Below are 23,441 nucleotides of genomic sequence, written 5' to 3'. Positions count from 1 at the left end.
AATCCCGGGCGTGAAGAGTAGGCAGAGTCCCTGGAGACGGCACCGCAGGCACCCGGGACATTAAGAGTAGGCAGAGTCCCTGCAGACGGCACCGCAAGCACCCAGGACATTAAGAGTAGGCAGAGTCCCTGGAGACGGCACCGCAGGCACCCGGGACATTAAGAGTAGGCAGAGTCCCTGGAGACGGCACCCCAAGCACCCGGGACATTAAGAGTAGGCAGAGTCCCTGCAGACGGCACCCCAAGCACCCGGGACATTAAGAGTAGGCAGAGTCCCTGCAGACGGCACCGCAAGCACCCGGGACATTAAGAGTAGGCAGAGTCCCTGCAGACGGCACCGCAAGCACCCAGGACATTAAGAGTAGGCAGAGTCCCTGCAGACGGCACCGCAGGCACCCGGGACATTAAGAGTAGGCAGAGTCCCTGCAGACAGCATCGCAGGCACCCGGGACATTAAGAGTAGGCAGAGTCCCTGCAGACGGCACCCCAAGCACCCAGGACATTAGGAGTAGGCAGAGTCCCTGGAGACGGCACCCCAAGCACCCGGGACATTAAGAGTAGGCAGAGTCCCTGCAGACAGCACCGCAGGCACCCGGGACATTAAGAGTAGGCAGAGTCCCTGCAGACGGCACCCCAAGCACCCGGGACATTAAGAGTAGGCAGAGTCCCTGCAGACGGCACCGCAGGCACCCGGGACATTAAGAGTAGGCAGAGTCCCTGCAGACGGCACCCCAAGCACCCGGGACATTAAGAGTAGGCAGAGTCCCTGCAGACGGCACCGCAGGCACCCAGGACATTAAGAGTAGGCAGAGTCCCTGCAGACAGCACCGCAGGCACCCCGGACATTAAGAGTAGGCAGAGTCCCTGCAGACGGCACCCCAAGCACCCAGGACATTAGGAGTAGGCAGAGTCCCTGGAGACGGCACCCCAAGCACCCAGGACATTAAGAGTAGGCAGAGTCCCTGCAGACAGCACCGCAGGCACCCGGGACATTAAGAGTAGGCAGAGTCCCTGCAGACGGCACCCCAAGCACCCGGGTCATTAAGAGTAGGCAGAGTCCCTGCAGACGGCACCGCAAGCACGGAAGGGTCTCATTCAAGGCAAACACTTCTCACCCTTCAAATGGCTAAGAAGAAAACAGAAATGCACCACAGAACCAGGAGGAAACATTTGTAAGTCATCTGTCCGACAAAAAATTCACGGGCTGGGCTGTAGCTCAGGGGTAGAGGGCTTACCTAGCTCATGTGAGGCCCTGGGTTCAATCCTCAGCACTGCATAAAAATAAATAAAGGTATTGTGGAAATGTAAAACTAAAAAAAAAATTTAAATCATAACCAGAGTATGTAAAGAACCCTTAAAAATCAACATTAAGGTTAAATATCCAACCAAATTTTAAAGTGCAAAAGATTCAAACAGACATTTCTCCAAAGAAGATACACGAGTCAGCCAAAAAACACCCACAAAGATGCTAGCCGCCCCTGGCCATTAGGGAAATGCAAATTAAAGTAAGGTGCCACTTTGTACCCATGAGAAAATGATTTCAAGTGGCTATAAAGTGACTTTAAGTAAGTACTAGGGAGGATGTGGAGAAACTGGCACCTCTATGGGCACCGGTGGGAATGGAAGATGGTGCAGTTACTGTGGAAAACACTCAGGCAGCTTCTTAAAACGTCAAGACACCTTGACACAATTCAGATTAACAATCAAAATTTTTTTACAATGTTAGGGGTTGATAAGGATGTGGGAAGATGGGCTTTCTTGGATCCTGTAGGCCAATATGTATACTTCATGCATTCGGTTAAAAAAGAAAAAACAGAATGCCTTACTGGGTAGCTGCAATGGTCAGGCACTGAGCAGAGGGGACAGGAGAGTGACTGAGAGAGATGGGGAGATGGTCAAATAGAGAACGAAGAGACAGGGAGAGTTAGCCATGAGAGAACAGGAGAAAGATCCTTCGAGAAGGAAGTACAAAGACCTCAGATTTAGCTGTTTGAGAATGTGGGGGCAGAATAATGCCCTCCCCCCAAATATGTCCACATCCTAACTCCCAGAACTGGTGAAGACCATGTCTTTCGTGGCAAAAAGTCTTTGCAGATGTGGTTGAGTTGAAGTTTATTTATTTGTTAGTTTGTTTTTATACTGGGAATTGAACCCAGGCCTACTTTACCACCAAGCTACATCTCTAGATCACGTCTTTTTTTTTTTTTTTTTTAATTGACTCAGGGTCTTGCTAAGTTTCTGAGGCTGGCCTCAAACTTGAAATCCCTGTGCGTCAGCCTCCCAAATTCCTGGGATTACAGGTCTGAGCCACCGAGCCCAGCAAAGTTGAAAATCTTGCGATGGGGACATTTCCTGGATTAACCAGGCAGCCCAATGTTGTCACAAAGGGTCCTTACAAGGGGGAGTCAAGTCAGAGTCAGGGGATCTGATGATGGAAGCAAAATGTGGAGGAGGGGCGAGACTGGAAGACACTGTACGGCTGGCTCTGCAGGTGAAGCAGGCCCCAGCTGAGGCTTCTAGAAGCTGGGAGAGGCAAAGAAATGGATTCTCCCCAAGACCCCCCACAAAGAACTGCCCCTGACAACACCAAGAGAGACACAGTTTGAACTTCCGACCTCCCAAATTATAAGATGATAAAAGTGTGTTGTGCTGAGCCACTAAATCTGCGGTCACGCGTGTGGCAGTACTAGGAAGGCACGGTGCAGCAGGGGCGGGTGGAATTTCGGAGTTCTCCTCTGGCTTCATTATGTTTGCAAAGTCCAGACATAAAAGAAATCAAAACTTCTCTCACATAATCACTCTGAAAAAGCTACTATGGATGATCTCCAGCTGCGTGAACGAATATCCAAAAGTAAGACACAGTGACCCTGGAAAACAGGAGGCCGCAGTGTGGGGGAGGGAGAGCCCTGCACAGCAGCTTCTAGAAGATGTGGTGGGTGTTCTCTCCCGACCCTCCCAGGCCACGGTTGCTTCTTCTCTGGAGAGGTGCTCTTACTCAGAAAGGCTGGGAAACTGTGCTCCCCCAAGGGTGCGTGAGCTTACAGCCAGTGACTATCTGAGACATAGACACCAGTCTTCTCCCAAAGAAGGGTGACCCTGTGGTGCCACTCATGTCTCAGGACTTCCCATGGACTGGTATGAAGTTACAGTCCAACGAAACCATCATCCTCCCCTGGCTTCTTCCCCTGACCTACTCTGCTCCTCTCATTTCTTTACAGCTTTCACTTTAGAGCTTCCTTCAATAAATCACAAAAATATCTGTCTCAGGTTTTGTTTCTGGGGGGTCCAATCTAGAACAACAACCAGTCCAGCTCAGAGCTGAAGAATGGAAGAAAAAAAAATAATGCAATGACTATTTGAACATTTGTAAAATGCCAATAAACATGTGATAGATCAAATGGAGCGACTGGACAGGTATGCAAAAATTCACCAAATTGGAAAATAAAGGCAACTATTAACTGTAGGAAAACCAAAAAGTTGTATCAGACAGGAAAACATAATCATCTAGTAAAGTACTGGGCTAACCTAGTAAGAATGATTTACACTGAGAGGATGGAAAGGCAAATATGTGGAAATGGGGGGAGAAAGGGAAGTACATTTTTACCTACCACAATAGAAAGGTAATTGACGATATTTAAAATTTGATAAATCAAGAAATATGGCATCACATCTTCAAGAAAATCTTGGAGGTGAACACCCAAAGAAATCTCTTAAATGTCTGAAATCAGTTGTGTTTTGGGGGTAAGTCAGGATACTGCTGTTTCTCCATACAGGCCCAGAATCCCTTATCTCAAACTGTAGGGGCCAGGTGTGGTTTGGACTTCAGAATTCTTCAGACTTCAGAAAGGTCAGTAGATGTAGGTGCCACTGTATGGCGACTCCATCAACAGCCCGCTGAAACTCATCACATTGATATCTCTTCAGCAGTATGTGTGCGTTTTCCCAATAAGTGGAATAAAACAGCACCATAAATAGAATCAAGTCTGTTCAAGTCAGTCTTTCCTGCCAAAACTCTTGGGTTTTGGAACTTTCTTTTTTGGGAATACTGAATTAAAAAAAAAAAAAAAAAAGATATGCACATCCTTGGCTTTCAATACCATGTGCCTCTTTATCTTGGATGGTTCAGTGTACAATCTACACATCCTACACGGATGCCCTGACTTGGATAAACACAAAAACTAAAAGAATGTGGTCATCGATTCCCAACTGCTAAGTGGAGCAGAGGATGAACTGAAGAAATCGCCTCTTGGCCCCGGCTTAGCACAACACCTGTTCTGTGGATGAACAGTCCTTTGCTCCCGGAGGACACAGTGGGGCCCGGGCCCTCACCCAGCCTTACCCTGAGAGCATCTTGTTCAGCGAAGTAGATGAGAGCGCCGATCTTTATGGGAACCCACATGTCCATCATCTGTGCTGCAATGTGGCTGAGAGGCAGGTAGCTGACCACCACCTCCTGCTTCCCCTCGGTCTTCATCAGCCCCAGGTCCCTCACCACTGCTCCAGCCATCCACGTGATCTAGAGCACAAGAGGAGACCGGGGCTCCGCCTGACCAGAGGGCCAAGAGGAGACCGGGGTGCGGCCTCACCAGAGGGCCAAGAGGAGACCGGGGCCCCGCCTGACCAGAGGGCCAAGAGGAGACCTGGGGCCGCGCCTCACCAAAGGACCAAGAGGAGACCGGGGCGCAGCCTCACCAGAGGGCCATTGCTGTGTTCACTTAGCAAAGCCTTCAAAGCACCTGCCGCCTGCCCAGTGCTGCCCGCAGCTCAGGCGGTCACTCGGGCCTCTCACCAACACCTGGGGTCGGCGGCTACATGTTCCCCCAGCCCGTCTTACAGATAGGGAGCAGCAGCACAGGGGGCGACCTGAGGCTGAGGCAGCTTTGAAGGCGTGCAGGATCCCAGGGGCCCACTGCCAAGTCTGCAACTCGAATCCTGAAGGACCCTGTGTCCCAGAGTCCAGTCCTGACGGCACCAATGGCCACATCCTGTGCTATTTGCTTACCTCTCTTGTGGCCTGTTTCCTCTTCTGTAAAACGAGTACTGAGGCGTCTCGCACTCATTATATACGTTTTAATTTGTTCTTTTCAGACATACATGTCAGTAGAGTTATTTTGACATTTGTACGGACGTGGAGTGTAACTTGCTCTAATTCTTGAGGTCGTGCACGAGGTGACGTTTCACTGGTCACGTGTTCACAATGAACATAGGGAAGCCGCGTCCGATTCACTCAGCTGCCTTCCTGATCCTCCTCTCCCTCCCTTCATTTCCCTTTGTCCAGTCCAAGGAACTTCTATCCCCCCGCCGCACATATGTGCATGTTCGCATCCGCATAGCGGAGAGAACGTTTGACCTTTTTGGGGGGACTGATTTGTTTCACTTAGTACGATAGTCTCCAGATTCATCCATTTACTGGCAAAAGTCATAAAGTCGTTCTTTTTTATAGGTAATATTCCATTGTGTATATATACCACATTTTCTTTTTCCATTCACCTGTTGAAGGGCACCTAGGTGGGCTCCACAACTTAGCTTAGCTATTGTGAATTGAGCTGCTGTGAACATGGATGTGGCTGCGTCACTGTAGTCTGCTGATTTTAAGTCCTTTGGGTATAGGCCGAGGAGTGGGATGCTGGGTCAAATGGTGGGTCCATTCCTAGTTTTCTAAGGAATCTCCACTCTGCTTTCCAGAGTGGCTTCACCAATTTGCAACCCCACCAGCAACGTATGAGTGAACATTTCCCCACATCCTCACCAACATTTATCGTTTCTTGTGTTCTTGATAATTGCCATTCTGACTGGGGTGACATGGAATCTTAGAGTTTTAATTTGCATTTCTCTAATTGCAAGAGATGATGAATATTTTTCACATATTTGTTGACCATTCATTATTTCTTCTGTGAAGTTCCTTTGCCCATTTATTAATTGAGTTATTTATTTGTGTGTATGTTATATTTTTTGAGTTTTTTTGTATATCCTGGAGATTAATGCTCTATCTGAGGTGCAGGTGGCAAAGATTTTCTCCCATTCTGTCAGCTCTCTCTCCACATTCTTGATTGTTTCCTTTGCTGTGAAGAAGCTTTTTAGTTTGATACCATTCCATTTATTGATTCTTGACTTTTCTTCTTGCCCTTTAGGAGTCTTGTTGAGGAATTTGGTTCCTAAGGTGACATGAAGAAGATTTGGGCCTACTTTTTCTTCTGGTAGGTGCAGGGTCTCTGGTCTAATGCTGAAGTCCTCAGTCCATTCTGAGTTGAGTTTTGTGCAGGGTGAGAGACAGGGGTTTAGTTTCATTTTGCTGTAAATGGATTTCCGGTTTTCCCAGCACCATTTTGTGAAGAACTTATCTTTTCTCCAGCGGATGTTTATGGCGCTTTTGTCTAGTATGAGACAACTGTGTTCACGTGGGTGCGCCTGTGTCTTCCGTTCTGTTCCACGGGTCTTCAACTCTGTTTTGGTGCCAGCGCCATGCTGCTCTTGTTACTGTAGCTCTGCAGTATAACTTCAGGTCTGGTATTGTGATGTCTCCTGCTTCACTTTTCTCATGAAGGATTGCTTTGGTTATTCTAGGCCTCTTATTTTTCCAAATGAATTTCATAACTGCTTTTTCTGTTCCTATGAAGAACGTCATTGGGATTTTAATGGGAATTGCATTAAATCTGTACAGCACTTCCTCATGCTTATTATAACACAATAGAATGAGTAGCACCAACCAAACAGGCTACCCACGGTCCCATCACATAAATACACCGTAGTGAGCACACTCGTGTTTCCAGTCTGCAGCACATGCCTTCAGGTAAAGTTCTAGTGTGTCTACGATTTTGCCATCTATAGATGGTGTCATAAATCTACAGGGAACAGTTACCATGCTAACCCAGCCACACGGACCTGCTGGCTGTCCCACCAACTCACCAGGCCTGCTCCAGCCTCAGGGCCTTTGCACAGGCTGCTCCCTCTTCCTGGAATGCTCTTCCTCTGGCTTTCTCCCCTCACCTACTTGCACGGTTGGCTGCTTCTCGAGTGTTAAGTGTGGCTGGAATGTCACCGCCATGGAGGGACCACCTTAAACCACTGTAGCTGAACGTGCTGTGGTCTGTCTTAGCACAGCCCTGCTGTGGTCTGTTCACCTCCTGTCTGTCTTCCTGCAATCCAGCACTGGGTCTGACGTTCACGGTGGTATCCCGCACACTGCAACGACCCCACCACAGTATGCGCGTGATCACTATTGCTGGGCCAGTGAATGAGGAGACAGGATGGTTAAGCCCAGTGTGTGGAGCATTTGGCCCCAGAGGTGTCCTTGGGGTTAGTCCCATCTCTTGCTCTGTGTCTCCAATCAGAGGATTTTACTTCTGTCACTCGCAGTCTGCAGTGCTGCTACAGTTAGGGTGTGGTTTGAACCCACCTCCCTCGGTCCGTGTGTTGGAAACTTGGTCCTCAGTCAGGAGATGGTGGGACCTTTAAGAGGTGGGGCCTAGTGGATGCCCCTGGGTCACTGGGGGTGCAGTTGCTGGAAGGGATGGTGGGACTCCAGCCGTCTGCTTTCCTCTTTGGCCATATAATCTCCTCCCAAACCCACTCCCACTGGGGGACCCTCCCCAGAGCCAGTGCCACACTGCTTGGACTCTTGGTCTCTAAAACTAATAGTTCTTTTCTTTATAACGTTAGCCTGCCTCAGGTATTTTGTTATAGCAACAGAAAAAGAACTAATGTAGAAACCACTACCCATCTGTTGAGGGGAGAGCCTGGTGTGCATAGACCTTACTCTATTATGGCTCAGAAACTCCTGCCTGGGTTCAGATCTCAGCTTGGGCCTTCCACTGCTCATGATTCTGAGCAAGCCACATCTCCTCTCTGAGCCTCAGCTGCCTCATCTGTAGAGGTGGTTAACAACACACTGGACCCTGTAGGGATTTGGAGAGGGGCTACAAGGGGGCTGTCTCAGTTGGAGCACAGCTACTATCTATACACAGGAGAAGCATGACATGTTGCCATGTGCCGAGAACCTAGATACAGGCTTCACTTCTTGCTACAAAGTTGATGGTAATAGAAATACACTACTAGCTGAGATTGGTGCAGCTTACTCTGTCAGGGGCTATTCTAAGGTTTAATGTGTACATGGTAAATTGAAGACAGCTGTGGCTTCCTGTCAGCCTTCCATTTCAGAGGTCGAGTCTAGTATTCCTTTTCCTTTGAAATAGGGATGGTACAGGGATTTGTTTTGAGCAGCACTTGGAGCAGGAGGGACACTGTCCATTCTGAGACTGGGCCTTAATGGAGCTGTAGTTCCTTCCTCTGCCTCTGGAGGGAGCCAGCCACCATGCTGGGAAGCTCCTCAGCCATGCTGCCAGGAAGCCCAAGCCACACAGAGGCAGGGACTTGGCAGGAGAGCACTGCAGAGCCAGGTGTGTGAGTGAAGCCTTCTAGAACTCTCCAGCCTGGGCACCAGCTGAATACAGCAGATTAACTCCAGATAGCACTGAATGGGGCAGAAGAAACCCTCTGCTGATCCCTGTCCAAATTCCAGGTCAATAAATTATACACTGTTGGTTTTTAAGCCACTAAGTCCTAATTGTTACACTCTCAATAGCATAACTGACACCATATATTAAATAATTTAATCTCTATAACCCTAAGAGGTAGGAACCATTCTTGTGCCCATTTTATAGAAAGGAGAAGCAAAGCCCAGAGAGGTTAAGGAACTTGCCCAAGGTTGCATAGCTAGCAAGTGGAAGAGTAGGATTCAAAGGCAGGCAGCCCTATGCCAGGGTCTCTGCTTATGACCCCTATGCTGGAAGAGTGTGAAGCCACTTGGAGCATAACATTAGACAGGGTGGAGTCCTAATCAGGATTCGTTCACTCCCAAAGAGGACTGAACCCTCCTGAGCACCAGGCACTGCAGACACAGTGGTCAGGCCATTCCCTTCCCTCAAGGTGTGGTGCTCAGGAGAAACAGGCGTCAGCGTAGGAAACTCTGGGAAGAGAAGCAGCCAGAGGGCACTAGGACTCAGGTGGTGTCTGCGTTTGCCAGTTCAAAACTGGAAGTCAAGGAGGACTTCACTGAGAAGGTGACATTTAAGAAGGGGTCAAAGGAAATGAGGAAGCAAGCCACGTGGCTATCTGGGAAAAGAACTCCAGGCACAGGGCACAGCCTATGCCAAGGCCCTGGAGCAGGTCCAAGCCTGGCGGGTGGGGCACAGTGAGGTGGCCTGTGTGGCTGGAAGAGGAAGTGAGGGAGAGAAAGGGAGGACAGGGTAGGTAGGGGATGGGCATGTTGTAAAAGGTTCTGTGGGCCAGGAGGTGGTCTTGGATTTTGACCCTGAGGGAGGTGGGAGCCGGTGGAAGGCTGTGGACAGAGGAGGGAGGGACCTGACTCAGGTGCTCACAGGCGCCCTCTGGTGGCTGCTTGGAGGAGGACAGACTGTAGGCAAAGAGGGAGGTAGGGGGAGGGGGCAGAGATGACTGGACAGGTTCAGGGAAGCAGTGATGGGGTCTGGACCCCAAAATACTTTTTCTGAATCTTGCTTCATACGATGGAGCACAAACTCCTTTGTAAGGGCTCCTGTGACCTCTGAACTTTGGTACAAATTCCCATGACTTAGACTTAGCCTTGTTGCCATAGCAGAGTGTATGTACATGTCCAGTGGTGCAGGAAGCTTTGTGTCAGTCAGCTTGTGTACCTGAGCTCCTGGACCAGGGTCTTGCTCAAGCACACGGTGCAAGAGGGTCTTTCAGTCGTAGAGGACTCAGAAGTCCTCCAGGGTGCCTTTGGACTCACATTAAAATGAGCCATCCAGGGAAGAATCCAAGGCGTGGGTGCAGGGTCTTCCCCCGCAGACCCAGGGCTTCCGGTTGGTATGCAGCAATGGCTAGCTGAGACAGGGCACCCTGCGAGGCTCTCAGTGGCCCTGGAATCATCCACAGGCCAGGCTCTGTGCTGGGGCCTCATGGAGTCCTCTCATCTTACTGTCCCCTTTCACAGATGGGTAAAACTGAGATCCAATTTGGTGAAGTCATACGACCAGCATGGCACCAACTGACAAATGGTAAAACAGAATTTGTAAAAATTCAAAGGCCAGCTGCATAACTTCCCAGAGGAGTCAACCCACTGCTAGAGAGGAGATGGATTGACCGGAGGACCCCTACCCCTGCTGGGCTCCTCCTGTGCACCCAGTGGCTTCCTCTCAGCTAGACGTCTTCCTGGTGCAGGGATTACAAGCATGCATCTTAGAGTGGGGCTGCCTGGATCTGAAGCTGCTTGCCAGCTGTGTGTCCTGGGGCAAGCTCTTAAATGTCCCTGGACCTGTCACTGTCCTCTGGACAGTGAGCCCAAGCATTCCTGATGGTGACCAGTGAGCTGGGTGGGGAGAAAGCTTTAGGGAGGCAGAAAGCCAACAGTCCTCACTCAGCAGGGAACTGCCCTTGTCTGTTAAGCACAGATCCTCCAGACAGTTTCAGCGTTTAAAACTGAGTGCCAGTTGCTTGCAATCATTTAAAAATTTTTTCACCCCAAAATGGCACTGCATTCTATGTACAGCTCCACACTGCCTTCTGCATTTTAGGGCCCTGCGGAGGTTTCTCCTGAACAGCCTCTCAAGCCAGCCTCTCAAGCCAGCCTCCGCTGTGCGCAGCGGAACACGCGCCCTGCTCTCCGCGCTCTTGTCTGTACAATGCGCACGGCCAGTGTGAAACTCTACCAACAACCCACCAGGTGGAGCCTGCGCGCATCTCGCAGGTGAGGAAACCTAGGCTTGGAGACCCGCAACGTCTTGGCCAAGACCGCAATCAGGCCTTGGCCCCGGGTCTGCTCCGAACCCTCACTCTCTGCGGTCCTTTTTGCGGCCACCTCGGGGCCACCTCCCGAACCCCCGCTAAGCGCCCAGCACACCCGCGCCCCTCCACGCCGCCCGCCAACTGCCCGGTGGCAGGGAGCCAGCCCGCCAGCGAGCCAAGGGCTTGGGGCTTACGTTGTCGTGACTGAGCATCACGCCCTTGGGGTTGCCAAAGGTCCCCGAGGTGTAGACGATGACCGCACACTGATTAGCTTTCTGGGTCTCGATGATCTGGTCCAATTGGGCATCAGGAATGCTATTGCCAAGTTCCATGAAGTCGTGCCACTGCGGATGGAAAAGGGCCGAAGATGGGGAGCCCGCCAGCTCCCGGGGGCCGACCTGGCGGCTTGGCCCAGGCGCGGCTCCCCCAAGGCCGGGCTTGGCCTGCGCCGGGCTCCAGGCCCTTCCAAAGCCCTACGATGTCTGCCTCCTGCTCTACGTTTCCCAGGGCCGCCACCTTGGCCAGGCCACATGCGCTCCCCGGGCCTCAGTTTCCTGGTTTGTGAAATGGGAATGACTGCGGAACCAACTCCTGAGGACGTTCTGGGCGGTAACAGAATCCACACGGTAACATGCACCGAGGGCCGGTGCAGGGCACCCGGTCCCCTGCCCTGCGCCTCAGTTACCACCTGGGTGAGGATGACTCCGCCCCAGCTCCAGGTGCCAGACCTGATTGGTTGAAGCCCGAGTAGTGCATCTGCCTGGGTCACAGTGATTGGATAGTATCTGGGCATGTGACTTCAAGTGGTCCAATCACAGCGAACCTGAAGACCTGCGGGCAATGCAGTGCCAGCGACGTGCGGAGGTGAATGAGCGGAGGTGGGACCGCACGCGTTGCTGAGTCAGCCCAGAATTATTGCGGGGCGGAGTGGAGCCAAGAAATTGAGGGCACGAAATAGAAGCCGGGGAGCGTTCTTTGGTTCCAGCCATGCCTGAAACCCACATACTGAGCTGTAATCACCAAGTATCTTCATTCGCTTACACAGTTGGGGTCAGGTTTCTGTTCCTTGAAACCAACGGCATCCCCGCTGATGGATGCACGACCTCCTTATCGCAGAGGAGGAAGCCGCGGAGGGGGAGGTTGTTTGCTTAAGGTCACACAGCAAAGAAACGGGAACGAGCCTGCAGAGCCCACCCCGCGCGACTGCAGAGCCTGAGCCTGCTCCCCACTCCCTCGAAGCTGGTGCCCCGGAGCCAACCTGAACTGCGCACCACACAGGCTACCGTGAACTGTGCGCCGCAGGGGCCCCCGCAAGTCCCGTTTCTGACTCCCAGAGAACCGCTGGATGGGGGTGAGCACTGAATCCCCAATGGAGGACCTGCAAAGTCCTCTACCTGAGCCGGCGAGACCCCCGGCCCGGGCCATCTAACAAGTAGGGTGATGGGAGAGCAGCGGTGCGCAGGGCCCTTTGGGGAGTCCTGTTCTTTCTCTGAGAGATGACCTAAGCTGTCCCCCAAAAGGTGCCTCCTCGAGGCATGTAGAAGACACGCCTTCCATGGCCATGGGTGGTTGGAGTGGGGTAGATACCAGACCCAGGCTGGTCTAATCCCACCCTCCCTCTTGGAACAGTTTGGGACAGGGGCCTGCTGGGCCTCACGGGCCGCCCACTCGCTTGTCACGGCGCCCTCTCCACTCCCAGATTTCACATTTGAGCATCTTTTGCTCTCAGTCCTGATGAACGTGTTCCTACACTGCATCTCAAGACGGTGGGGTCTGCCCTCTCTTGTGGAGCAGATGCTGTTCTGTGTCATAAAACCGTCCCCTGCAAATCAGGGTCCTCAACCAGGAGTGGTTCCGCCACCCAGGGGCCATCGGGCCATCTAGAGGGTGGAGTGTGCTCGACATGCCACCACACCCAGGACAGCCCCTTGTAACAGATGTCACCAGCAACAGCTGAGAGACCCTGATGTCAGGGCTGTTTCTAACCAGGAGTCTTAAGTTATTGTCCACTTGGAACCTCTAAGCACCTAATTCGGATTGGTTCCCTCACTTAGTCTTTGTCCTGGCTATTTCTGAAGCTGGAGCAGTGGGGCATGCCTGTGGTCCCAGCTCCTCAGGAGGCTGAGGCAGGAGGATCACCTGAACCCAGGAGCTGGAGGCCAGCCTGGGCAACATAGTAAGCCCCCACCCACCCCAAAAGGACATTTCTGTTTTCTGAAAGGCACAGAAGCTGATGAATTGTGACTGCCCACAAAGGATCGTTGCCAACTGTTCTCCCACTTGTATGGAGAGAAAATCAAATGAACTTCATGCTTTGTAGGATTTCTCAGGGGAGCAGCAGGTCTGAGAGTCTAGACTCATGCACATTTAAAAGGGACTTATTCAGGGATGCAAAGAGGAATTCTCATATGCTGTGGGTGGGAATTCACGAGCGAAGCCATCATGGAAAGCAGCATGGCAGCGCCTCCAAAAACTAGACAGACTACCACGTGGTCCAGCTCTCCTGCTACAGGCTTGGGATCAGCACACTGAAGGACATCCGCACCGGGCTCATCGCAGCACTGTCCACAGTAGCCTGAACACGGAATCAAATGGGTTGTCCACTGGTGATGAATGGAGGAAGAAAATGTGCTCTACATACACATGGTGGAATACTACTTAGACAGAAAAAGAATGAGATTCTGTCATTTGCAGCAACATGGATGGAACTAGGGGATGTTAAGTGAAATAAGTCAGGCGCAGAAAGGTGGATGCCACAAACTGATGTACGTAGGTGTGTAAGCTGAAGTCGATGGCAAGGAAGTGCAGAGCAGAGGAGTGGCTACCGGAGGCTGGGGGCGGGGGAAGCAGGGTGGTACAGTCCACGGAATAGCTTCCCCTCCACAGCACTGTGGAAGAGCCAGGTCACGACTACGTGTGACCTCGTGTGTGTCAAAATAGCCATAGAGAGAATTTTGAATGTTCCCAGCAGAGAAAGGATGAATATCGAGCGGTGGAGACACCAACGACACCGGCGTGACCCCTGCCTATCACTTGCAGCGAGCGAGACGTCACACTCTGCACCACGAGTGTTTACAACACCGCATCGATTTTCAAATAAAGTAACAATGGATGGGAAAGTAAGTAAGAGGAGCTTACTGTGGCCCTTCGCAAGTCCCTTGCCCTAACTTCAGTGAGATAATAGATACTTTTAAATAAAAGTCAAGAACGAACAACCCTCCTTTGTCTAATAGGTCTGTCAGTCACAATCATTTATTGACATAAAAAGACAACGGCAGAGTATAAAAATGACGGTGACACCGTTTACAGTGTCACACACTCCTTGGGGACTTTGCCCCTCCCTCAGTGAGAGGTGGCGTCCCTGCCCCGTGGTTCCTGGCAGAGCTTTGGGTTGGCCGTGCAACTTCAGGAGTAGGTCATAAAAGGCAAAGCCACGTCCACCCGGCCAGCCGCCTCTCCAGATCCCCTGTGGGACATCCCCTGCAGGACATCCCCTGAGGGAAACTGAGCCAGCAGATGAGTCTGCGATCTCGTCACCAGCTACAGGGCCATATGGCAGAATCAAGATAAATACCTGGGCAATCAAGATAAATAGTATTTTAATGCAATACTTCAAAAGTCACTATTAATGCAAAAAACCTGATGACTATATCAGAATTTTAAATAAAGACTGACTCTAATAGGACCACTGGGCCCAAGCCACAGCAGAACCCGCGGCCAAAAGAAAAACGTGTGCACCTGGTATTTACATATCCTAAAGTGGTCAGTGGTTTTATTTTTTATTTTTATCTTTTGTGGTACTGAGACGGAACTCAGGCCTCCTGCATGTTAGGCAAGTGTGCTACCACTGAGCTTATGTCCCCAGACCCAGTGAATGGTTTTAATAAAAATATTATAGATGAATTTACAACTGCTAAAACCAGAAAAACGTATAATAAATTGTGGCTTGGGTATCAGTAAAATATTTAACCTTCAAATAATGTGAGTTGTATATTTGAAATTTGCTTAAAGTATTCTCACCAAAAAAGATAAGTGTTTAAAGTAATGCATATTGTGTATAGCTTGATTTAGTTATTCCACAGTGTATACATATACCAGACTATCGTGTTGTACCACATAAATATACCCAATTTTTACTCATAAAAATACATTTTAAAAATACGTTTTAATACACCAAATTTTCAATCACCCTCACATTCTGAAAAAAAAATAGTGAAATGGATGTTGCTGTTTTAATCCACCAACTTTGGAGATGTGTTATTATACAACAATTAAAAACCAGAACAGACATGTTCCCACTGGAAAAGGAAAAAGTTACAAAAGTCCCCGTATTCCCATTACAAGGTCCCATCTACTTCCATCATAAAGCCTCACCCATCCCATCGCAAGGCCCCACCCTCTCCTTTGCTCTCAGCCCACTTCCTTTAGGCGCTCCCACCCACTTTCTCTGCATGGCCCCACCCACCTCCCTTATCAGGTCTCTGGGCTCACAGCATGGCCCCACCCCTTCCCCAGCATGACCCACCCCCTCCCCAGCATGGTCCCACCCCTTCCCCAGCATGACCCCACCCCTTCCCCAACATGGTCCCACCCCTTCCCCAGCATGACCCCACCCCTTCCCCAGCATGGTCCCACCCCTCCCCCAGCATGGTCCCACCCCTTCCCCAGCATGGCCCCACTCCTTCCCCAGCATGACCCCACCCCTTACCCAACATGACCCACCCACTCCCCAGCATGACCCCACCCCTCCCCCAGCATGACCCACCCCTTCCCCAGCATGACCCACCCCTTCCCCAGCATGACCCCACCCCTTACCCAACATGGTCCCACCCCTCCCCCAGCATGGTCCCACCCCTCCCCCAGCATGGTCCCACCCCTTCCCCAGCATGACCCACCCCCTCCCCAGCATGGCCCCACTCCTTCCCCAGCATGACCCTCCCCCTCCCCATCATGGTTCCACCCACACCCCATCATGGCCCACCCCTTCCCCAGCATGGTCCCACCTGCCCCCAGCATGGCCCCAACCCCTCCCCAGCATGACCCCACCCCTTCCAGCATGGTCCCTCCCCTCCCCAGCACAGCCCCACTCCCTCGCCCACCATGACCCTGTTCGCTTCCCCTACCTCCTCTCCTTGCTCCCAAGACAGGCTACACCCACCTCCCTCGCTTGGCCCCAACTCCCTCCTCAGTGCCCACCTCCCATACTTACAGAGTACAGGTTGTTGCTTTTCTCCTTCATCGGAGGCTTGTACTGGACGATCGCTTTTAGGGTCTCCATCTTGCTTGGTGGAATCTGAAAGAAAGTTCTCTGTGGGCCTTGTGGCAACCCAGCCCTAGGGAAGACTGAAGCTGGCAGGAGTCTAAGCTCTGTCCTGAGGCAACTCCGGCCTCTTTCCCCGCCCACACTACAAAGCCCTGCTGTCTGTCTTGACTGGTTTGGGGGCTACTGGATTCTTTGTGGTCCGCATAGTGAGTGGCCTGCAATGGGCAAAGGTGGGTGAAGACCACGGCCTGCGGAGAAAAGCCTACTAGCCAGCTTCTGCTGCTCTTGTGGTGGACACGGTGGGCAAGCTAAGCAGGTCCGTGTTCTCCCTTTTCCAGCGCCCCGCCCTAGGCGGCAGGATTCCGCTAACCTAGGCAACAAAACTCCTTCCCGAAGGTGGCTGGCGTTGGACACGCGAGAACCCGCTACCCTGCCTAGGACTGTACGGTTCCGGTGACTGGTGAGATTCCTGCAGCCAGGTCGCGCAAAGGAAGGAGGTACTTGTGCGGCGTATCTAGCCAGCCCAGAGAAAAAGCCACCTCCCGCATGCACTGTGCTCAGACAGGAAACAGCCAGGCACGTTTTCCAGGGGGAAGAACTAGGCACTTAATAGCCTGGAGGGGACCATAGCCTGGGGAGTTTGAGGGCTCCAGAAAGCGGTGGCTGGAGGGGGCACCCAAGACAGTGACCAGGAAGGAGGCAGGAAAGGGTGGTGAGGACCAGGGAGGAGCCTGGAAGGCGGAGGCAAGGGGCTGGAAACTATTCTAGCAAAGGCCCAGGAGCGTGATCGCTGCCCCGAGTCAAAGCTCTGCCTGTGGAGCTTGACGTCCGGTTTGGAGCCTGGTTTTGAATCTTTCATACAGAGCAACTAGAAGAACAAATCCCTCTCTCGCAAACTGCGCCTTCCATGAAACTAGGAGACAGAAGTAACCTTGATATTGCCTTATGCATGTGAGGCCAGACATATCAGAAGCGGCACTGTAACATATAGTGTTGAGGGAGCTGAAGAAGGAACAGACAGGGCATGTGGTATATTTCAGTGACAGAAAACTCATATTAAGCCAATATGCATGGCAGGAGGAAGGACCTACCACCCACCGGCAGCCACCCCATAGTGTGAACAGGCAGTGAAGACGGGAGTGTTGGAGACCACAGGAGCATCACTTAAGAAGGCAATTCCCAAAGGCTTATGGCTGGAGGTGGAGCAGAAGTCTGTCATTCCGGAGCCAGGTCGGGAGTCATGAGTCACGGGTCACAGAAAGCCTGCTAGGGAATCTCAGTGAATCTAGCTAGGACGTTGTTGAGTCAGGACCACAGTACCTCAGTTTCAGAGATGGGAAATCACATGACTGCTGTGATAGAAGATGCCATCAGTGGCAAGACACCTATATTCTCTAGAGATATTAAAAAGTGAAGTACGCGTGACGTAGAGTATTGTGGAAACTGTCACAGGGCTCTCGAGCTGAATGAGGAATCTGGCTGCCTAGAAGTCTCTTCCAAGGACTTTGCTACCATCAGGATCCTCCTGCCAAAAGCTAATGCAGGAAACAGCAGCTCATTTGACCAGATTTCAAAGGAAGATTCAAGAAAGAGGAGCTAAATTTCCTTGCACACTGAATTTCCCTTCACCTGAAAATTTCACCACAAAGCAAAATAAAATTGCAATCCAGCATTCCAGCATAAAATTAAAAATGTCACAGAGCAAACACATCTAGGAAGGAAGAGCACAAAGCAGACATTCAGGTGCTCAGGGAAGAAAGGGCCTGCCTCCAGGAAGAAAATGAAACAGGAAGTGGCAGAACTCGGGAAAGAAACACGAGAAAAGCAGGATCATTTCAGAAATGAAAAGTGACAAGAAATGAAGAAAATGACAAGGGAGCATGGGCTTGAGATTATCACACTTCTAAAAGAAAAATAAATAGTGTCTAGAAAATAAAATAGTGCCTATAAAATAATACATAAGCATTTTTTTTACCTAGAGGTTGAGCAGTAAACTCAGTTAAAATGAATTGCAAATTAAACTCCCCCACCCCAATCTGCTGCCCCCACAAAAGCAGTTGGACAGGACCTTGGCCTGGTCCTGGACTCTTCCTGAGCCCAGGCAGGGGAGAACCCCCCCCATCTCAATCATTAGCATCCACCAGGGAGTGAGATGAGGCCTGGCCAGAGCCCTGAGGTCTCCCGGGGTCGCTGGCGGGCAGTGCTAGGTGAGATTTACCGAAAGGATTTTCCGTAACTGTTGATCATTTTCAACCAGCAAGACGTTCACCTTGGCATGAGTGATGACGTACTGACAGGCATCAGCAGAGTTGGTGGCATAAATGCCAACAGAGAGGCCCCTGGGAAAGAAAACACATCTGCATGTGTGCTCACTCACTTTAAGGGAGCGTGGCCTGAGAGGTCAGGTTTGCAAGTAAGTTTTGAGGGCACAACCTCAGCACCAGCTTCCTCTCCAGCTTAAATGATATTGAAAGCAACACAAATGGTGACCAGTGGCAACTCCTATGTTGTCACCATGACAATGAGTCACAGAACACCGACAACTCCACATTGTGCAGACAAGGAAAAAGAGGGCCAGGGCAGGGGGGCTGCGTGCTCAAGGCTACAGCTTACAAGGTGGCAGGCTTGGGACTGGAACCCCTGGCTCAGCCCTCTGCTCCTTCACGTGTGACCTTCCTGGTGGAGTCTATTGTGGTTTTAATTTGTTTTAAATGGCAGATGACACCAAGCACCATTGCAAGTGCTGATGGGCTACTTCTCTATGGTATTCCTGTTCAAGTCTTTCACCCATTTAAAATTTTTGTCTTTTTATTACCAAGTTATAGAATTTCTTTGTACATTCTAGATACAAATTCTCTGGTGGGTTCTAGTTTTATGAATAATTTCTCAAAGCATGTGGTTTTCCTGTTCATGTTCTTGTTGGTGTCTTTTATGAGCTGATACTTTTAATGTTAACAAAGCCCATTTGTCAAGCTGGTATGTTTTCTTGCTTTCTGTGTCCCAAGAAACCTCTGGGTACTCCAGGTTGTGAAGATATTCTCCTGTGCTTTCTTCTTCTAGAAGCTTTAGAGTTTAGGTTTTGTGATTAGGTCTACAGTCCACCTCATTTTAAGTTTGTGCATAGTGTGAGGTAGGGATCAAGGCTGGCGTAGTCCCCATGTGCATATATCCAGCACCACTGGATTACTTTGGTGCCTTTTTTTTTTTTTTTTTTTTTGAGAGTCAGTGACCATGTATGTGTAGGTCTACTTCTGGGCTCTTTGATCTGTTGATCCAATTGTGCTGCTAGATCGTGCAGGGGATTTTGAGGTTATAATTACGTGAAATGTTACCCTAATCACTGTTTGTGGGCATGCACTATTCTCTAGGTGCTGTGCTAAGGGCTGAATAAGCATCATCTCATTGAATCCTGGAGGCTTGGAGGTATATTGAAATCCTCCTCATCTTCGCAGATGACACAAAATCTTGGGAAGACCAGAGGTCTAATCTTCGGTTGCACCCGAGACTAGAGCCCACCCATGCACCACACTGTCTCACCATGTGGTCCTGAAGCACAACTTGACTCTTTGTTAAAGTTTATTCCAACTCACCTATAAGTCAGAAATAATCCACGCTCATATGGAATTCAGAAAGTAGAAGATCTTAGGTTGCCCTTGGTCTCAATGTGCACATGTGTACAAGGCTGTGTTTGTTTTGGTCATCTACCTCAGTTTCCTGTGAAGGGCGCTGCTACTGTTGTTGTGCCACCCCCGCTCACGCTGGACACCAGATTCATTCCCGACAGGGGACTCCAGCTTCTGGCATCGACCTCCCCACTCTCTCCTCGCTGAGTGCGTGGATCTAAATGTGGGCAGCATCCTAGGACCTCAGTAGGGCAAATGATCATGGGATGAAGAGTCTCTCAGGGGTCTATGGCATCCCCTAACCTAGGGAGTCTAAACTGGGGTGATTCCGTCCCACTGTGGTGCCCTTGAAAACTCCTGGAGACATTTATGGTCGTCACAGCCTGAGGGTGCTGCTGACATCTACTGGGTGAAGACCAGAGATGCTGCTCCAGACTCTGCGGTGCCTGGATGTTCCACTGCAGAGCATGGTTCAGCTTCGAACGTCAACAGTGCCAAGGAGAAATCCCCTCGTAGACAAAGATGGCTGATCTTTTTTCCTTTAGGGATTATTTGTAAGCTTGAACACTACACGTAGGGAGTTCATATGGGCTTTCACTTGACCATGCAGATGGTGTTGGGACTGGATCGTCACCACTTATTTAAATACCCACTGCATAATCTTCTAAACCATGCCCCAAAGGTGAACTAAAGAGTCCTCATCGATGTGGAGCTTAATTCCGGGGCATCCTGGCCCTCCCGTAACTCCCACTGTTGACAGACAGGTTCCCTCTGGTGACAGTACAATATAAATTCCACATTTTATCATAATAAAATTTAAATTAAGATGAAAACAAATAAACGAGGTCTTAGAGGGAAACAGTACGTGATTTTCTTTGTGAGTTTTTTTCTTAAGAGCCTGGTTCTGGGTGCTGGTCCTTCTGCCCACTGACTGTGTAAGCCTCGGTTTCCTCACCTGTAAATAGGGGATGACAGGACCTACTTTGTAGTGCTCCTGTGAGATTTTATCAGATCATGCACACAGAGCAGGATGCTTGGCATATAATCAGAAATCTCTAGATGTGATCTGTGATCATTACTTTGAACAAAGTTCCACAGCTAAAGGAAAAAAGGTACTGGCTTAACGAATATTATTACACCTGACCCATGATCAGATTGATTTGTTTGTGGGTCTCCCTTGCCTGCTAACTTGGGGCTTTGTCTGAAATTCCTGTTTGCCAGCCATCACTGCCAAGCCCAGGGCAGTGGCTCACCAACACTCACAATGGACCAGGACGGTGGCCTTACCCTGCCAAGATGGCGCCAAGGGCTGCAACGAGCCACTCGACAGAGTTGAATCCCAGGATGCCAACTCCGTGGAAACGCTGCAGGCCCAGCTGGAAGGGAAGACACAGACAGAAAGCATAAACTCAGAGAGGTTTTCAGCTGTAGCTGTGGTTCTGTCATTAGGACGTGAGAATAGACTCAAAAGCAGTCGGTGTCACGACTGAAATCTGAGGGATGATGTTTTTGTGACTCTGGAGGTTTGTTTGCCTCTCTCTCTGTGAGACCCCATTTGCTCATCTTCATCTTATTTTTAGGGTGACAAAATATGTAATGACATGGAATTTGCCATCTTCACCGTTTTTGAGTGGACTGTCCAGGGGCACAGAGCTCATCCACTCTGGGTGCAGATGTCCCCACTGTCCACCTCCAGAGCTTCCCAACCTGAAGCTCCATCCCATTGGACTCAGACTCCTGTCCCCTCCCACCCAGCTCCCCCCACCCCACGCTGCTTCCTGTCATTAGGAATGTGAAGACTCCAGGGGCCTCCTGTGAATGGAAGTGGGTGGCATCTGTCCTTTTGTGACTGAGGTGTCTCACTGCTCAGGGGCTCTCAGGTTCGTTGCGTCGTGCCACATGAGTGTTTTGTCTGGATACTGTCCGACAGTGTCCACTGCTAGTCAGTGGACACCTGGGCTCCCTCTGCCGCGGGGCTGTTGTGAACGATGCTGCTGTGCATCTGGCTGCAGGAATACCCCCTGGTGCCTGGCGTCCAGCTCTCGAGGATACATCCCTGGAATAGAACCACTGGGCCGCCTGGGGGTCCTGGCCTAATGACTCAGGGACCGCCACACGCTTTCCGAGGGGCCCAGCCATTTTGTATTCCCAGTGTCTCCACATCCTCACCAACACGTGTCATTCTATGTTTCTTTAAAACCCTAAGCTGGGCGTGGTGGTGCACATCTGCGATCCCAGCGACCAAAGGCCAAGGCAGGAGGATGGCTAGTTCAAGGTCAGCCTGGCAACTTAGTAAGACCCTGTCTCAAAATGAAAAGAAAGGGCTGAGGGGGACAAGGGATGGCTCAGCAGTAAAGCCCCCTGAGTTCAATCCTCAGTACAAAAAAAAGCCCCCAGACACGTATATACATACACAGAGAACACGTATGTATGGCCAATGGAATAGCTGTGAATTTATTTTTATGTCTAATAACAAAAGTATTCACAAGAGTAACATCACATAGTGAGAAAGTGCATATTCGAAGGTGCAGGCCTGTTCCGAATGTGACTGATCGGGAGCCCGGAAACGTGATGAAGTTGACTGAGAGAGACCCCCTTTTGTTCTGGGTACCATGTAAGTAAACTTGGACGGCTTGTCAGCAGCCTCATGAGAGACCCTGAGCCAGAGCCTCCTGGCACAGCTGTCCCTGGATTCCTTGAGATGACCACGCTATCACTGTAGGGTAACATAGCATTGTTACATAGCAGTGACTGACTAATACATACAGACACCACAGTAAGGGACAACAGCGAGATTCAGACCCATGGGCGCAGATGACACCCCGTGTGTGAAAATGTGCAAACGTGAAACTTGGGCGATATGTACGTGTGATTTGTTCCCCAAAACTGGCAATGGTGGCTTCCTCCATAGGGGAGCTGGGGGCTGAGGGTCAAGGGCTGCAGGGAGCAATGTCATTAGCTCACTGTTGCATGTTTTGGCGCTTCGTGGGTCACGTACCAGATACACGTATGTGGCCCACGCTGGACCCGCGGCAGAACGCAGGAGCAAGTGACCCGCTCACCTTGATCAAGGCTCTGGCGGCTCTCCGACACTCTTGATAATACTGGTAGAAATTCAGAGTTTCCCATTTCTTGCCGTTCTTCGACGAGAGAGCTGGATAAGCGCCGAATCGCTGGACGGACTCTTGGAAAAGCTCAGGGATGGTCATCGGGGTCTCGTGGCCTGGCCCATGTTTCGACAGCCTGAGGAGGACTTCTCCATCTCGGTAGGTGGTCCACAGCCTGGGAGGAGCTGCAAAGAGTCATGGGCTGGGGGGCGGGTGCCTCGCTGACCGAGCACCTCCAGAGGGGGTGGCTGGGCGTTTTGGAGCTAAGGGGCAGAGCACTGAATCAGTCCCAGGCCTGGGCGAAGGTGCGTGGGTTTATTTTTTCATGGTCCCTTTCCCGACAATGTGTTAGAAAATATTTCAAGCACGTAAGAATGTTGAAGAAACTGTGTATAGCAAATGTCCCCTGGCCCGCCGCCTACCTGCCACCTCAGCTGACCTTCTGCCCAGTCGGCCCCAACACATGGCTACAGGACACCCTCTCCTCCATCTCGGGCTCCTTCTTTTTTGGGACATTTCAACTTAAGCTGCAGCTACCTACCCGCCTCATCCTTAAATGACTCTGCCTCTGAACCTGTAACCGGGTGTCTGCTTACAGGACCAGGACCGCTCGGAAACAGGAGCGCTGCTGATGTGAGGCTGGCTTCCGGGGTTTAGAATACTCGCCTGGACATAAGGAGGTGTC

General features: G+C 50.8%; 1 protein-coding gene across 1 annotated transcript in view; it reads right to left on the bottom strand.

Annotated features, from left to right (window-relative positions):
• The window catches only part of ACSBG2 (acyl-CoA synthetase bubblegum family member 2), a gene marked incomplete at its 5' end in the record, with an annotated part of 31,141 nt that extends 8,283 nt beyond the window's left edge, over positions 1-22,858 (bottom strand). The window contains 6 exons of the mRNA XM_079115321.1: positions 4,339-4,515; positions 10,958-11,107; positions 15,973-16,056; positions 18,245-18,365; positions 20,937-21,025; positions 22,712-22,858. Coding sequence (XP_078971447.1) covers positions 4,339-4,515; positions 10,958-11,107; positions 15,973-16,056; positions 18,245-18,365; positions 20,937-21,025; positions 22,712-22,858 — 768 coding nt within the window. The remainder of the gene's footprint in view (positions 1-4,338; positions 4,516-10,957; positions 11,108-15,972; positions 16,057-18,244; positions 18,366-20,936; positions 21,026-22,711) is intronic.
• Positions 22,859-23,441: the final 583 nt, after the last annotated feature.

The sequence above is a fragment of the Sciurus vulgaris genome (assembly GCF_902686455.1).
Source record: "Sciurus vulgaris genome assembly, chromosome: 16".
Lineage (NCBI taxonomy): Eukaryota > Metazoa > Chordata > Mammalia > Rodentia > Sciuridae > Sciurus > Sciurus vulgaris.
Note: the sequence above shows the minus strand (reverse complement) of the source record. Positions and strands in the feature narration are given on the sequence as shown.